Genomic DNA, 16,462 nt, shown 5'->3' with positions numbered 1-16,462 from the left:
GTGGTTTTTTTAATTTAAATTTAAAAAAATTAAATTATTTTGTGTCCATCTCTCTCTTAAAATGACATACCTTTATGTCATTTAAAATGATAAACACTTTTCCATATATATATATATATTTTTTTTTTCTTTTATGATAACATAGATTGTTATATGTAGAATTGCGGTAGTTATCTATTGATTTTTATTTTCAGTGCGATTCCAGCCCAATAATATGAATCTAAACGTCCAGCTGTTGTTAATATTATCAAATCAAACACAAGGGAACACTGAAGTTACTACTGAAGAGTCTATTTAACCGAAAATTATATTAATAGTTTTATATTATATTTTAAGAACTCGCTTTCTCATTTAAGAACTCATTAGATTTGAAAGGTGGATAAGACACAAGTTCTATCTCCATAATATTTAATTATTTATTAATAGATTAGAGGTGGTGTAACCACTTAGATATGGAGACTTTGATACCATATAAAAAAACTAATTCAATCCAAAAGTTTAAATTATTAGATAAAAGTCATAATAATAATTTTATATTATATTTACTCATAAATTAATTGTAGATAAGGTCATACATGTATGACTTATGAGAAGGTTGATGCTATCATTGTCCCTTATCCAGAACCAATAGATCATCTGCGTAATCCTACAATTGGAGTGGATCAGTGTGACCTTATGGGAACTACTTTGATCAATCAAACTCTCAAATTATAGAGATGGATATTTTACCTTGTGGATCCAGTGTTTTGGCGAAATCGGCAGGAATATGCAGAGGAATCAGGGGACAAGTTTCGCAGCACTTTTAGTGAGTTACACTCAGTTTGCTTCTATTTTCCTTTTCTGTGTGGATATATTATTTTGTACACATATCTTACATTCGTTGATTGTAAATTGTTTTCAAATCCCTTGGATAGATCGAGAGGGGGAAGAACTTTTGGTTTTTTCATGTTGTCGAAGAGTTGAACAATGAAAATCGATGGCGAGTGTCTAAAGGTCTGATTTATCCTGCTTTGACTTTAGTCTGCAGTCTATTCTACAAATTTTGGCATTAGAATTTGGACTTTCAACTCTTGTGGTTGACACTCTTGTATGTGCTGTTTGACATATTTTAGGTCCAAATATGTATATATTCCTTTGTGTTTTATCTATAAATTACATTATATGTGCCTGATATTGTTTGAAACTGAGTAACAATCTAATTATGTAGTGCTGATTTTAACTGATGAAACAATGGTTAACCAAGCAGTCGAGCTGCCATCTAGGCCTGGAAACTTTTGTCTGTTTCAGGCTGTCTTTCCAATTTATACTGCTTTTTTTTTCGCGCAAGTTCCGCTCCGATTCATGCATGTGTTGTTTGACCGTGAACAGGGACTATAGGGGATGGATATGCAGTTTCGTAATGATAATTAACGCTGTTAAAACATGCATGTATCAGAGGTGTATAGGGTGAGTCAATGCTAAAGCGTTTCTAGATGTACATTCCTCGAGTCTTGACTGTGTTGTGTTTCACTTTCTTTACAGATAGTGATGCATTTTGAAAAATATCATGTTGATTGAATTCGTTCCTCTCTTTGAATGCAGGACATCAGTGGAGTTTGGAGAGGGACTCGCTTTATTGAGCGGTGGCTTGGAGTATAGGACATCCATGGAGAGATGATGATAACTTGGGGATGTCTGCTATATGCACATAATTATATGGATACAGTTGCAACTTGCAATTAGGTTGTAGACTGTTGATGTTGGAAATAATCTAGTGTAGGTGAGTAGTGGTGACTTAAGTTTCAGATAGGTTAGAATTAGATTAATTGAGAATCATATAAGTGTAAAAGACCTATATACGAAGTGTCGGTTTACTTATTGTGTTTTATCGCTTGCCCATTGATAAAAATATCCTTCCCAAAGAGTTTTGGGCTCCCCCAAAGAAACAGGGAAAAGAAAAAAGAGTAGATAGTAAAATCTATATTAGAAGTTTATAAAAAAAAAAAAAACTATATTAGAAAATAAAGGAAAGGAATAGCCTAAAAGGTAAAGGAGGTGAAACTAAAGCACATTACCCCTAAATGTGAGGATATTGGTTTTGGTTAGTGAGTTTTTCTAGTATGGTTTTGACATTTGAAGGAGGTGAAACTAAAAGGTAAGTTAAAGGAGGTGAAACTAAAGCACATTACCCTCCAGATTTGAGTTTCTAAAGGTAGAATTGTGTTGTGTTGTTGTATATGATTGTGGTCAGTACTACAATTATCTGAAGAATGAAGATCTTGATAATGTCTGGGTGGTTATTGTAAGTTAATGCCGTGGTTCATCATTTTATTGGGATGTCCTCATAGCCATTCTGATATGCTTCATTAAGTACCCAGGTCGGAGCTCTCTTAAAATGAGAAGGCATCAAAACTGATGTCAAGTACATTTTACAAAGAATGTTATTGTGGTTTTGGAACAAATTTTGGGTGATATAAGTACGTTCTGCCTAAAAATGAAAAAGTTTTGAGACTTAAATAAAAATATAAATTAAAAGTTGAATTTAATGCGAAGAAAATTTTTCACTTTAAAAAAAAATATACCCAAATGGTACCTCCGCTGTACTTAAGAAATTTTCGTGGTTTCGACATTTACAATAATGTGTTTATATAAGTACAGGAAATTGACTGTTTTGAAGTTGCAAAGCATACAGTTCCACTCTTTGAATGCTCAATTTTTCAATTGAATAAAATCAAGGCATCGCGAGCATAAGCGTAGTTCACAATAGAAAAGAGAGTGGAGTGAGGACTGAGGAGACTCAAAATGCGTTCTACTTTGAGCTAGGTTTTAGACTAGTTTAGCCCGACCCAATCAAGTACAGACAGAATGGTGCATATTTCGGATTTTTCTAATGTGCTCATGGACCACAACATTATCTCATGTTCCTTTACTAAAAAAGAAAAAATTTCTTTTATTTATATTTTTTTTCTTTCTAAATTTCATTTCAATTCATTTTCTTTTCTATTTTTAGAATGGGCATAGAAGCTCTCGGAGCATGTTAAACGGGCTCGCATATTTCAACCAACGACTTATAATTTTTTATAGTATATTTTGTTTTATTATTTTAACTTTGAGCTGATTTTGTCTGCTTTTGCGTATAAATTTTTTTTTGGCATTATTTCTTATATTTTAGAAGACAAGTTATCTCACAAACCTATAAAAATGTAGATTATACCTGCTAAGGAAAATAAAAGAAACAAATGGATTGTACCCATTTTTTGGTATATTAAATGATATAAATTATTTCATATAACATCATAATAATATTTCCTTCTTTTTCTCATATAAAGTAAAGAGATTAATATTTTTCATTAAAAAATAATTTTATTTTTTACATATTTTTAGATATACATATAAGATAAAAAGGAAAAAGTTTCTTTTTCACCCATTGTGATTTTGTGATTTATCATTTGACCCTCCGTGATTTTAAACTTATCACTTAAATCCATTGTACTTAAATAATTTATCATTTAACTCCCAGTGATTTTCAAATTTTGCTTAAACTCCTTGTGGTTTAAAATATTTTCACTTAGACCCCTTGTTACAAAAATAAAAATTTTAAGAAATAAATAAGACGAAAATAAATTTTCCCTCTTTTTTATTGTATATCCTCACCCAATGTGTTTAAGGTTTAAAAAATAAAACAAAATTGACAAAAAATTCACTTATTTTTATCAAGAAAATAAATTCAAATCAAATATGTTTATTTTATCTATTTAAATAAAGTAAATATCTTATTTTGATAATACATATTTATTTTATCATAAATAATATTTTTTTAATTTCATCTTAGATAATATTTTTAAAATAAAAAATTAGGATAATTTATAAATTAATTTCAGAATAAATAACTTAAAATATTATTCAAACCCTAATTGCATTACATAAGGATATAAAATAAAAAAAGAGAAAATTTATTTTAAATATGTTTTTAAAATATTTATTTTTTAAACCAAAAAGGGTTTAAGTGAAATTTTTTGTAACCACGAGGGTCTAAGTTAGAATTTGAAATCATAGGAGATTAAATGATAAATTATTTCAGCACAGTAAATCTAAGTGATAAATTTAAAACCACGGAAGTCAAATAATAAATCACAAAATTATAATGAAAGAAAATAAAATTTTCTCAAGATAAAATTATCTCATTCAAGAAAAATATTAATCCCCTAAAATAAATTATCAGAAATGATAAAACTTTGGGCTTCGATGAGTTGATAAGAAGGAGATGCAAAGCATTAAAAAATGGCCGCCATCACAAATACTAGTCAACACGAAGAACAACCCTATTATTGCATCTTTGCTGTTTTATCTGTTTCATTGTATGTATATAAGCCAAAGTTATTAATCTGTGTTCGGACAAGAAGAGAGATTCTCAGATTCATAATTACATAGCTCGCCGAAACTGCAGACCTTGTTGTTATTAGAAAATGGAGAGCAGCGCCGTTCTTGCAAGCATTCGACTAAGTTACCCGATCTACCCTTCCCGCCACTCTTCCCCTCTTCTCTCTCACCCGTCGAGGCCTTCTCTTTCTCTCAAGGTAATTTCCATTTCCCTCTCCTTCTCCCTCTTCTCTCGCAAACTCCTTACATTTTTTCGATTTTCAATTTGTAGCTCCAGAAGCAGTTTCCTCTCACCTCCCAGAATGTTCTGGAAGCCGCTTCTCCTCTCAGGCCTTCTGCCACTCTCTCTAATTCCTATAGGTCCTTCTTTCTTTCATTCTTTTTGTTATTTTTATTTTTTATTTTTAGTTTTAATCGTCTTATTCTTGCTCCCGTTGTTTGATTGTAATGGCATCGAATGGTGCAGTGAAACGATTGAATTAGCTGACATAGATTGGGACAACCTTGGATTTGGCATTCAACCTACTGATTATATGTATATCATGAAATGCCCTCAAGGTGGTACTTTCTCTAAAGGTGAACTAAAGCGTTTTGGGAACATTGAATTGAACCCCTCCGCTGGAATTTTAAACTACGGCCAGGTTAGATTAGTCGATTACATGTTTGCATTAAAGCATATTTCATCCTTTAAGATGTTAAGTTACTGAGTATATCATACTTTGGCTGATAGTATGTATTAAAGTGTCTTAGATCTTTTCTTTTAAATCTGGGTCGGCTCTAACAATTTGAAGAGTCCTAATCCTGTCTATCTTTTACTTGTTCTTTAATGTATTCATTGTTATGGTTGGTCTACAATTGAAATCTAATTAGTATCTTTTACTTTTGAATTGAATTTGCATGGTATATTTATTTGTTAAAGAATGTATTTCTCTGGTTCGCAACTGTAGGGATTATTTGAGGGTTTGAAAGCCTACCGTAAACAAGATGGGAATATTCTCCTCTTCCGTCCTGAAGAAAATGCTTTGCGGATGAAGATGGGCGCGGAGAGGATGTGCATGCCATCACCTACTGTAGAGCAGTTTGTGGAAGCCGTAAAAGATACTGTATTAGCAAACAAACGTTGGGTACTATAGAAACACTATCATTGCCATAAACATTTTATAGTTTGTAGTACTCATCAGATTGATTAGGTGAAATTTGGTTTCAGGTTCCTCCTTCAGGTAAAGGTTCCTTGTATATTAGACCTTTGCTAATGGGAAGTGGAGCTGTACTTGGTCTTGCACCTGCTCCAGAGTACACCTTCCTAATATATGTTTCACCGGTTGGAAACTACTTCAAGGTAAGGTACCTTTATTGCTACATTGAAATATGAAATCTATACTTTTGTTTATATGTGCTTTTCATATCTTCTTTAAGATGTAAATAACAAATTATGATCCAAATCCCATAAGCTGGAGAACTTCGAAAGATTTACTCGAAAATAGCTTAGAGTTAGGGACTTGCTGGATATAATGAGATTTGGGATGCAACATTAATATAAATTTATTTTTTATGTGGTTTTTGTTTATGTGACTGAATGGGTTGAATTTGTAGTTTGAAAATATGAAAACTTGTTGGAGTATTGTAGAGGTCCAGAATGTTACCTTCTTTTTCTTCTTTGTAGGAATTATTAGCAAGGCCTGAATGAAGTTGTCTTGTGTTGCATGATTTATTTTGTACTTCTCCCACTTACTATTATTGATATGATAGTATCATAATAATTTTTATTATTTCCAACATAACAAATCACACTCATCTCTTTCTATATATATTATAGTTGCAATTTTTTACATAATTATGTCCCTTCAAAAATTTATGGAGTATCAATATCACCACAGGAAGGTTTGGCCCCGATCAATTTGATTGTTGAGAATGAATTGCATCGTGCAACTCCTGGTGGCACTGGAGGTGTGAAGACCATTGGAAACTATGCTGCAGTAAGCCAGACTGCATGCCCTTCTATTTTCTTGTTTATTTGTCCACTGTCATTTGATTGCAGATGTTCTTCTCTTGGCTTGCCTTAAATTTAAATCATCAGCGATTTCAAACTGAGGATTTTTCTCATTTTTTTTAAATTTCTATTAAGCATTTTATACTTGTAATTGTAACTACATACAAATAAATTTCTTTCTTGTACTTCCTAAATGGGTTGATAGGTGAAAACTGAGGATTTTCTTGTGCTTCCTTCACTTTTCTTCCTCTCACAACTATTTTTTATTGATAGAACTGACTTTTATAATAACCATTTCACAGGGTTGGCTTAAGTCATCTGTTTGGTTTCTTTATCTTAATTCTCATTTCTTGCTAGTGGCATACTTTACCGTCTTGTCTTTTCTTGTCTTTCTTTTCTTTTTTCTTTTTTTCTTTTTAAAAAAATTCCCAACTTTCTTTCTCTTTGTGCATGTGTGCAATTATTCTTCATAGGTTCTGAAGGCACAGTCTGTAGCAAAAGCCAAAGGCTACTCTGATGTTTTATACCTTGACTGTGTAAACAAAAGATATTTGGAGGAGGTTTCTTCCTGCAACATTTTTGTTGTCAAGGTATTATACTCAAGGAATTAGTTTGAATTTAAGATTATGTTTATATTGTTTCTTGGTCATTGTTAAAATGGATGGCTGTTATATTTACATGCATGGTATTATTTGCCACCTTTTCTTTTTGCTCACAATACAATAAGCAATTTACCTCAACATATAACTGCTGGGATTATAAAATCAATAACGTAGTAATCAGAATCACCATGCATTTTAGTGTTCCTGCAATTTTTCTATCAATTTCCTGAATGAGCCCTATCCCCTAATTTGTGGTACTCTTTTAGCTATCCTTGCAAAATCAGTCAGTAATGGTATGAAGCACCGATACTCCGAATTTTTTTTCCAACGTATCGGATACGCGTATCGCAAACGTATCGGAAACGTATTGTATCGTATCGACGAATTAATGGTAGTATCGAGAACGTATTTGGAACGTATCGAAAACGCCGTGTCGGAGTCGGTGCTTCATAAGCCTTTTTGTCCTTGGTGCTCACTTCAACTAGCTGGTGCCTCATCAGATTGCAAGCTTTCAACAGCTTAAATCCTCTCCTCTAGATGTGCCTTTTTTGCTTATCACTTTTCTGAAATGAGACTTGCAAACGAATTGTATCTGAGTTGTATCTATCATATTGGCCATGATGCCAAGAGGATTATTTTGTGTAAACTGTCCATAGAATCCTGCAAAAATAACTCACCACCGGCCTGGTAGCTTTGATCTTTGGCTCTTTTCTACTAATCTGAATAGATTTGTTAATCTCATGTAATTCTTATCTTGATGATTATGAAGTTTTTCAATCTTGTCTGTTTAGCCTGTATTCTGATGTAACTTTTATTGGTGCTATTGTGTTTATATTCTTGACTTCCTTTTCCCCCCATGTTCAAGTTTATTTATATTGCTCTAGAACACTATTTCATTAGAGCTTACTGCGTTATGCTGCCATAATTTCCATTTTCTTTCAGGGTAACATTATTTCAACTCCAGCTATTAAAGGGACTATCCTACCTGGCATTACTCGAAAAAGTATAATTGACGTTGCTCGAAGCCAAGGGTTCCAGGTACTAGATTTTTAGTCACGGAAATGATTGTTGAATATCATCTGTTTGATATCTAACATTTGTGATATTTTATTTATTATTAAGCTATGTGATGTGCCTAAATGTGAGTTAGTTAGTTAGTTAGTTGGGGGGATTCTTCTAGAATATTCTTCGAGGATGGGATAAAAAATAGGGGGGGTTTGTGGAGTGGGGGTATGCATGTATTCTATTATTTTGGGAATTGGGAGGCCATTGAGGCAAGGGGTCTCAGTAGGTGGGTGCAACAGGGCTGATAATTTTTTTTCTGTGAAATCTCTTTTGGAGTTGTGTAAGTCGTTTTCTTCTGTTGAATTGAGAATAGGTTCCATCATTTTGGTATTAGAGCATCTTCGATCCGGAGGTGCTTTCTGGTCCAAATTTCTGAAGTAATGACCTATGATTAAAACAGTGCCGCTTTAGTGCGCTATTGCGCTTCAGTTGCGTGTTGCGGCACCCAGCTGCTACTTCCGCACTGCAACGCGACGATTTCCTGTAGCGGCCGGTTGCGGCGGTGGCGGATGGCAGCTCTTGCGGCACTATCGCGCTGCTACAAGGAAAGGAAGATGAGTTACAAACATCTAGAAAAGAAAACGAAATGTGGAAAGCGGGTGGCAGGGTTTTGAAAACTTGAGTCTCATTTAAGTGTATAATGGGAAAAAGCCATGATAAGTGAGGGGTAAAATAGATATTTTATCTAAAAAGCCAGCGTTTTAAAAATAAAAATCAGTTATTACTCCTTGCAGCTGTCACATGCACATTGGCTACCCTGCTATGGTGGGACCACTGGACAATCATGATTCTATATGGACGGCCTTGATCCATTCTTATTGCTAGTTTAACTTCTTCTTTTTCTTTGTCATTGACCATATATTTTCACAATTTTTATTACTGACATAGCCTTACCCTCCATTTCAATAATTATTTTTACGTAATTTAAATTTTTTATATGTTTTATGGATATTGAAAATGTCTAAATATATAATTTAAATAAGGATATATGAAATAAATACAATTTTTTTTAAAAAAAGTGTAGAAAAGATATAAAATTTTCACATAGTTCACCTATTTAAATTATAATCACATGTAATCACATGATAGAGTATCAGTTTAAAGAGTATATTTTTTTATATAAGGAGTAGATATTCTTTTATTAAAAATGTTAGAATGTAAGTGTCAATAACCAGGAGAATAAAATGAAAAAATTAATTATATTACTTTTTACTAAATTTAATAAATTATGCAGCAAAGATATTTTCCAGTTTAAATTAATATAAATGCATGTACAAAATTTTTTTTTTAATATAAATGCGTTGATTTTTCTTCTTGATTTAATTTTCTATTTACTAAACGCTATTGTCGTTTGGAGCCCAAAACCACAACCTGGTGAATTATGTGCTGTTAGGGAAACTCCTCTGCGACGGTGGTTTCATCTTCTCCTTCTCGTTTCTCTGCAAATATGAAGCTCTTCAGGTATCAGCTCTGTTGTTTAGTCGTCTCTCTCCAATCTTATGATGCGTTTTCTTTAGCTTGATTCATGATTCTGTATGGACGGCCTTGATTCATTCTCATTCTCAGTCTTTAGCTTCCTCATAGTCCCACACAGTTTGGCTGTCCTGGCAAATTTGCTTGGTTGCACTCTCTACTAAGATACTTTTCTCCTCTCCTAGTTTATTATACAAAAAGCCAGTGTTTTTTTTTTCACAGAAGAAAAGGAGGGAATGTTATCTTTTTGGTTTTGTATATCTGAAGCAGCCCCGCTATTTCAATTGTCATAAGCAGAGCAGCCCCTGTTGTTTTCTGATTAGTTCTTTTCCTTCTTGACTTTGAAAGAGCCATTGAAAATTTGTATTTGACTCTACTTGGATGCTTTATGTTCCTAGAATGTTATTTAGTTACTTTCAATAAAATAGTATTTTGCTTCCTTTATGTTCCTTGAATCCTTGTTTTGAATGTGTAGTATTATACTTTCCATTCCTCATTTCCTCCTATTTTGGGTGATTCCTTATCTTATAGAATTTAGATATGTTGTATAATTTATTGTAAGTATTTATATGAACTTCACACTAGTGGCTTTACCGCTACCCGCTACAGCGTTTTTGGGGTCGGCCACTACCCGCTATTTAAAACTATGATAATGACAACCATGAGAGTGAATCTTAGGGCTTGGGAGAAGGCCAGCACATCAGAGGTGAAGGAGTTGCTGCAGAAATTGGTAAAAATCATAGATGCATGGGAAGAGAAGCAAGATGCTCTAATTGTGGAAGTCATAAAACAACATGATGGTGATGGTGGGTTTCAGTCCAAGAAGAATCAAGAGGCAGAAATGGAAGCATCCAAAGAAAACAAAAGAGGAAAAAAGAAAAAAAGAAAAGAAAATAGAAGAACACGCAGAAGATAAAGGAGAAGAGGAAGGAGGAAATGAAGAAAAAGAAATCAGCAAAGAAGAAGAAGATGCAGCGGTTGCAGAAAAAGAAGATGAAAAAGAGGTTGAAGAAGAAGAAATAGAAGAAGGAGAAGAAGGTGCAGAAGAAACAGATCATCAGCGTAGGAAGGGCGTAAAGGAGGAGGTTCTGATCACAGAAGACTGGGTGAGGCACGCTTCACAAGATTCGCAAGTGTCTCCACCTCCACTGCAATTGATGGCAGCAAGCCCACAAGTGACGGACAGCAGTTTGATTCTTGTGAAGTTGCAACAGAAGTGGCTGTTGGATCATGGAGGAATCGAATCGGAGGACAACACCACTCATTTTAGGGGAATTGAGTGGGTTGAAGGAGATGGAAAGAGAGGAAGGGCAGAATTGGAATTCTGTCAGATGGGTTTCAATTTTAACATTATGGGCCAGGCCCAAAAGAAAGGGTGGCTGGAAGGAAATAAAATGGGCTCTACCCAACCCATTGACACAGGTTACCATGGTTAAATCTAAGAAATGGGTTCTGAAAATAATATTGGGCCAAAGGAAAGGCCAGCTGCATGAACCCAAATCAAAAGAACAAGGAATCTGAGAGACATTTTGTGTGGAACTTCCTTCCACGACTAAACCATGTAAATGTTCATGAAGCTGAAATTACCCTCTGTTTTTCGGCCAAAAATGCCACAACAAACAGAGCGCTAACAGGAACAACAGTTTTCAATGGTGCATGTAAAGAACCTTGGGATACACCACTCCAAAAGCTAGCTCAAAGGGTGTGAGTGCCCAAGGTCTTATAAACTGCACATTAATTGCACATACAACCAATGTGGGACTATATATCTCAACACGCCCCCTCACGCAAGAGCCCTTTAGGCTAGAAGCGTGGAATTGCACAGGCCCAATTTTTGGTTTACTTGTGCTTTTGTTTTTAATTTTTAATTCCACTTGAAAGTGGGAGGCGGTGAGAGCTCAAGCTCTGATACCATGTAAAGAACCTTGGGATACACCACTCCAAAAGCTAGCTCAAAGGGTGTGAGTGCCCAAGGTCTTATAAACTCCACATTAATTGCACATACAATCAATGTGAGATTATATATCTCAACAGTGCAATGGGATCCAATGGCGATTTTTCAGTTTCAAGCATAACGGGGTCACTATGCTTTAAGCAATGGGCCCCAGGTGGAATGTCTCTCACCTATCCTCTTTCTTCACCTTGAGGAAAAGGTGAGTTTTGGAGGGGGAGTATTGATGGGCCTAAATGTGAGTGAGTGAGTTAGTTAGTTGGGGGGGGTTCTTTTAGAATATTCTTGGATGGGATAAAAAGAAAGGGGTGGGGGGATTTGTGGAGTGGGGGGGTTATGCATGTATTCTGTTATTTTGGGAATTGGGAGGCCATTGAGGCAAGGTTTCTCAGTAGGTGGGTGCAACAGAGGAGAGGGAACCTGTTGTCCTTTGTACGGTCATTTTATGTTAGTCTTATGTTTTTAGTGTAGCCATTGATGTCCATGAATGAAATGCTGATAATTGTTTTTCTGTGAAATCTCTTTTGGAGTTGTGCAAGTCGTTTTTTTTTTCTGTTGAATTGAGAATAGGTTCCATCACTATGCTTGTCATATTAAATTTGAAAAAGTACAACGACGGGTATGTGCTTAATAGACAATAGTAATAAATGGCAGGTGTGGTTGGCAAATCTAGATCAGCTTGTTGATTTAGACTTGGTCTGAAGTTCTACACTGGCCTCTGATACCAGACTTGCACCTTAGGAAGCTGCCAATGAGGCAATGAGGAACACTTAACTAAAATGAAATTTATAATGATGAATCCCAATCTTCATTTCATCTTGCTTTTTTCCTGCTCAGTCCCGTGATGAGAATATTGATTTGATTGGCATGATCTCTGTAAATAATTCAAAACTTTGCAAATTCATTTATGAGATGAATAATTTTGTCATGTAAAATACCTTCTCAGACTTCTCAAATCTTTACATTTCTGGAGTGATTCTAGAATGCCTTTTGTTTAGGTATTGACCACCTTTATGTCTTTCTCTATTGTTTCTTAATCAATGATTCTTGCCAATCATTCCTTCAATTCCATTCTTGGATAACGACAATCTTGGTATGAATTCTCTCAGAAAAGGATAAACAGCTTAGAGGTTTACATTTTTACATTTAGACTACATTGCACTTTGCTTCTTGTAACTATTGGCATTAGCCCAATGTGCTCAAATTTATTCTTCATTTTTCAATTTTCATCTTATATGTGCAAGGTTGAGGAGCGATTAGTGTCAGTGGATGAATTGCTAGACGCTGATGAAGTCTTCTGCACGGGAACAGCTGTGGTTGTATCACCTGTTGGCAGTGTTACTTATCTCGGCAAGAGGTGCGTTGTAGTAATTACAGAAGACAATTTGCATTTGGTACATTAATAAATAGGTTAACTGAGAGAGCAAAGCAAGACTAATAATATTTTGGCAATGAGAAAACAAAAATTGCCAGATGTTTATCATTCATGCCCTTTTCCCTCCACCTTGCTTTAAACAAGGTATCCAGCCAACTGAATTTTTCCTGGCTCTCTTTTCATTCCAATGATTGGCTGCAAAGCTATCTTGAATTATTGATTGACAGTTTTTAAAATTTTTTGTAGGGTATCATATGGAGACGGTATTGGAGTGGTTTCACAGCAACTTTATACTGTCCTTACGAGATTACAGATGGGTCTTACAGAGGATGAGATGGATTGGACTGTTGAGCTGAGATAAGCACATGAAGAATAGCTTGCAGTGCATCTTTTGTGGAAAACTCATTGAATCTCCGAGCTCTGGAAGTTGTTTTTAAAATTTTGCTTTCACATTTGATGAGCTGCTGTAAGATAGTTACTCTCGTGGGCTATTGAATGACTGTAGCAAGAACATAAAAAACACTTGTACATTTGTTTATTTTCTTGCCAGCTGGAGAAGTCGTTATCAGTGGATTAGTAGCTTTTATTTTGGTTGAAAAGTGGGCGTAGATGCAGCAGAATATATTGAGGCCCCAAACATGCTCAATTGGGGTGTGTGCTGGAGTTTTAACTGGTTCACCTTTAATGCCTTCCCTCTTCAGGACACTAATCTGAAAAATGGCTCTCATGCGTGGAAAAGGTTCATTTTCCCTTTCGTTATAACCGTAACGTTGTCGACGAAATTAAGACCGTTGGTTAGTGGTACCGGCATATATCTTGTTAGAATCGAGACCATCATATATTGGTCTCTTCTATTTGTTGACTAAATAAACCAACCATGTATGCAATTTGGAGTGACAAACCTATTAGGCCTCTTATATTCAAATTCCACCCTATTGATTACAAACCTATTTACAAGAGCTCTATTAGGCCTTTCAATTGAAAGGTGTAGGGAAATTCAAAGCTTCTTGTAATAGAGATGACAAAATTTTCCGGAAGGATCCCTGTTTATTCTCCTCTTGTTTAGCCCCGGTGTTATGAGAGCTTTACATGACTATCATTCAAAAAGGTGTAAGAGTTTAAAGCAGGGTTCATGGTGGCCTGGTGGGATATATTGCTTACTAACATAATTTTCATGAATTTATAGTTATATTATGCAGCTGTTAGAAGTATGAAACTATTTGCATAACTTTAAAACTTGTTCAAATAGTGAAAGACATAAAAATGAAATATTTGATCTCACTCAGTTTATGTTCTGGATAGCATTTGTCAGACAATAAGGCCCATTTCTATATCTTAATATAGGATAAATGTTTCTATTGCCTAATATTCTCTTCTCCTTTCTTGTTCCCACACTATATCCTCTCCAGAGGAATACGCCATCCTAGTTAATTCCTTCCATGGCAAAATGGGTCAATCCATTTCGACTCATCCTGCTTCCCCTTTAACTCACAAATAATGGGGTAGGGCAAGTTGATTCGCTGTTGATGTGTGGGTTGAAAATACCAAATCATCTTATCTCGGCAACCCGTCTAAAAATTAAAATATTATAAAAAAGAAATAAACATATTAATGTTAATCTTTTATTTCCAATCTCTAACATCCAAATATTTCTGAAGTTAAAAAAAATCAAGCAATAAAGACAAAAATAATTTAAGCTAATAATTTTATTTTACATAACTATACAAATCATATCTTAAGATTAATTAATGATTAAGTGTTATTATATAATAAAATAGTGATATCAAATATGTGAATATTTATAAATGAACACTTCATCGCGTCCTGAAATTAGAATTTCATAAGTATTAGTTTGATTTGTATAAATACTAGCATTTAAATCTAAAAACAAACTTAAGTTTCTTTTATTTTTTTTCTACCTAATCAAAAGTGAATAAAAATTACCTTTACCATAAAATAATAGCATTGTGGCATTAAAAGAAAGGGAAAAACATCTATCATTTTAAATGATATAAGCTTATATCCTTTTAGATCTTAACCGTTGATTACTGTCCATCAACGGTTATAATGTATTGGGTCAAACTTAATGGGCCAAAATTATTATTAATTAATTAATAATTTTGATCCAATAAATTATAACCGTTGATGGACGGAAATCAACGGTTAGGATCTAAAATGATATAAATTTATATCCTTTAAAATGACAGATGTTATTCCCAAAAAGAAAAGATTTTGTCTCATAATATCTATTTACATAGACCAATCAAGCCATAATTTACATTTAATATATATATATATATAGGGAAGGATCCGTTTACAAACTTTTTTTACAAATTACACTAAGTCTGACCGGTCACACACTCTTAATTGAAATATGACCGGTCAGACATAGTGTAGTTTGTAAACAAAAAGTTTATAAATATAACATTCCCCTATATATATATATGTATATATATATTTTGGTAAGTATATATATATTTTAAATTATATGTGAGTTGACTCGCCACGTCCCGTCTCTAATTCGTTTTAACTCATCCCATATATGAAAAGATTATTTATGTCGGTGGATTGAAATATATAACTCAACCGATCTTGTTTTGACGAGTTGACACATCAAATTCAACCCATTTTACCAAATCTAAATTCTGGCACCACACTTTTCTCATCAGGGGATCAGCACATTGAAGAGATATTACAACCTTCGTATAAGTAGGAACCAAGCCCTTAGCTCACACCAACCCATTTGCTCTACCATCAATCAATCATGATGCTTTGAGCTTGCCCAACTAAGGCCAGCCACAGTTTGATTCAATCTTTTTATGCCGAACCGATTATAGTGATTTGGTTCAGAAGTCGAATCGATTTTAGTGGTTCGGTTTAGCGAACTGAACTGATTTGATCTTTTTACGAATTCTTTTTAAATTAAATTAGAATTAGTTTTGATTTGAAATCTGTTTTAAACTAAAAAATAAATAAAAATATTGATCTGCATAAATATTATACAAATACAAGGCCCAAAATACAAGGCTCAAATCCAAAGCCTTCACAATGAAGCAAAGCTTTAGTCCAAAAGGCTGTTATCTCATCTTCATCCCCAAGCTCATGACAGCCATCAAGTACCACAATATTAAAGCCTACCTTAGCAAAGCTTCTCAACATTAAAGGCAGCATGATAGCAAACAACTTCAAGATACTTCATCTTCAAGTATACTTCAGCATTAAGACATCTCCAAGCTGCTCATCACTGTACTATAAATACATATCTATTAACACAATGGTACATATCTTCTCCTGCATAATAAAACCTGTTTGAACCATAACTGACTTGAGCGTAGAGTGTCTTGCAGGTACACCCCCTATCTCGTTCCATAGAAGACCCATGAAATAAAGCGGCCCAACTGCAAGATGCTCAGATCCAAGACACGGTTCCAGGCTGTGCAGAAGGAAGATCACATGATCGGCCCAGTTAAACCTGTTGTGATCAAATATTAATCATTAAGAAAAAAAATCGGTTAAGCTCTTTTTGGTTCTCAAAGCAAATCGGATAAAATGATTTAATTCTTAAACCGGTTATACATAAAATAATTCGTTTTTTAAACCCGTTAGAAAACTACAATTCTTTTAAGAGTAAAGTTTTTTTGAGTCTC

At 34.2% G+C, this 16,462-nt stretch overlaps 1 protein-coding gene and 1 long non-coding RNA gene across 2 annotated transcripts; both read left to right on the top strand.

The window, feature by feature from the left end:
• Positions 1–593: 593 nt before the first annotated feature.
• LOC133314175 (uncharacterized) lies at positions 594–2,014 on the top strand. The gene is made up of 4 exons (XR_009751904.1): positions 594–805; positions 915–993; positions 1,369–1,446; positions 1,582–2,014. It is a non-coding gene; the product is annotated as an uncharacterized LOC133314175 (long non-coding RNA).
• A 2,211-nt stretch (positions 2,015–4,225) lies between these two features.
• On the top strand, positions 4,226–13,860 carry LOC133314174 (branched-chain amino acid aminotransferase 2, chloroplastic-like). The gene is made up of 10 exons (XM_061515618.1): positions 4,226–4,556; positions 4,631–4,719; positions 4,826–5,000; positions 5,307–5,483; positions 5,567–5,698; positions 6,237–6,335; positions 6,823–6,939; positions 7,894–7,989; positions 12,685–12,797; positions 13,062–13,860. The coding sequence occupies exons 1-10, from the start codon at positions 4,446–4,448 to the stop codon at positions 13,174–13,176; spliced, it is 1,224 nt and encodes a 407-aa protein (XP_061371602.1). The 5' UTR covers positions 4,226–4,445; the 3' UTR covers positions 13,177–13,860.
• The last annotated feature ends 2,602 nt before the right edge of the window (positions 13,861–16,462 follow it).

This window comes from Gastrolobium bilobum, unplaced genomic scaffold, assembly GCF_033153095.1.
Source record: "Gastrolobium bilobum isolate Gb01-03AN ecotype WA unplaced genomic scaffold, APGP_CSIRO_Gbil_v1 utg14319, whole genome shotgun sequence".
Classification (NCBI taxonomy): domain Eukaryota; kingdom Viridiplantae; phylum Streptophyta; class Magnoliopsida; order Fabales; family Fabaceae; genus Gastrolobium; species Gastrolobium bilobum.
The sequence above is the reverse complement of the archived record's forward strand: the minus strand, read 5'-3'. Positions and strand labels throughout refer to the sequence as shown.

Bases quoted from the DNA above. Each gene is read 5' to 3' on its own strand.
- LOC133314174 (XM_061515618.1), top strand. From the start codon at position 4,446: ATGGAGAGCAGCGCCGTTCTTGCAAGCATTCGACTAAGTTACCCGATC. The intron at 4,557-4,630 runs GTAATTTCCATT...TTCAATTTGTAG, and splicing joins GGCCTTCTCTTTCTCTCAAG to CTCCAGAAGCAGTTTCCTCT. The intron at 4,720-4,825 runs GTCCTTCTTTCT...CGAATGGTGCAG, and splicing joins ACTCTCTCTAATTCCTATAG to TGAAACGATTGAATTAGCTG.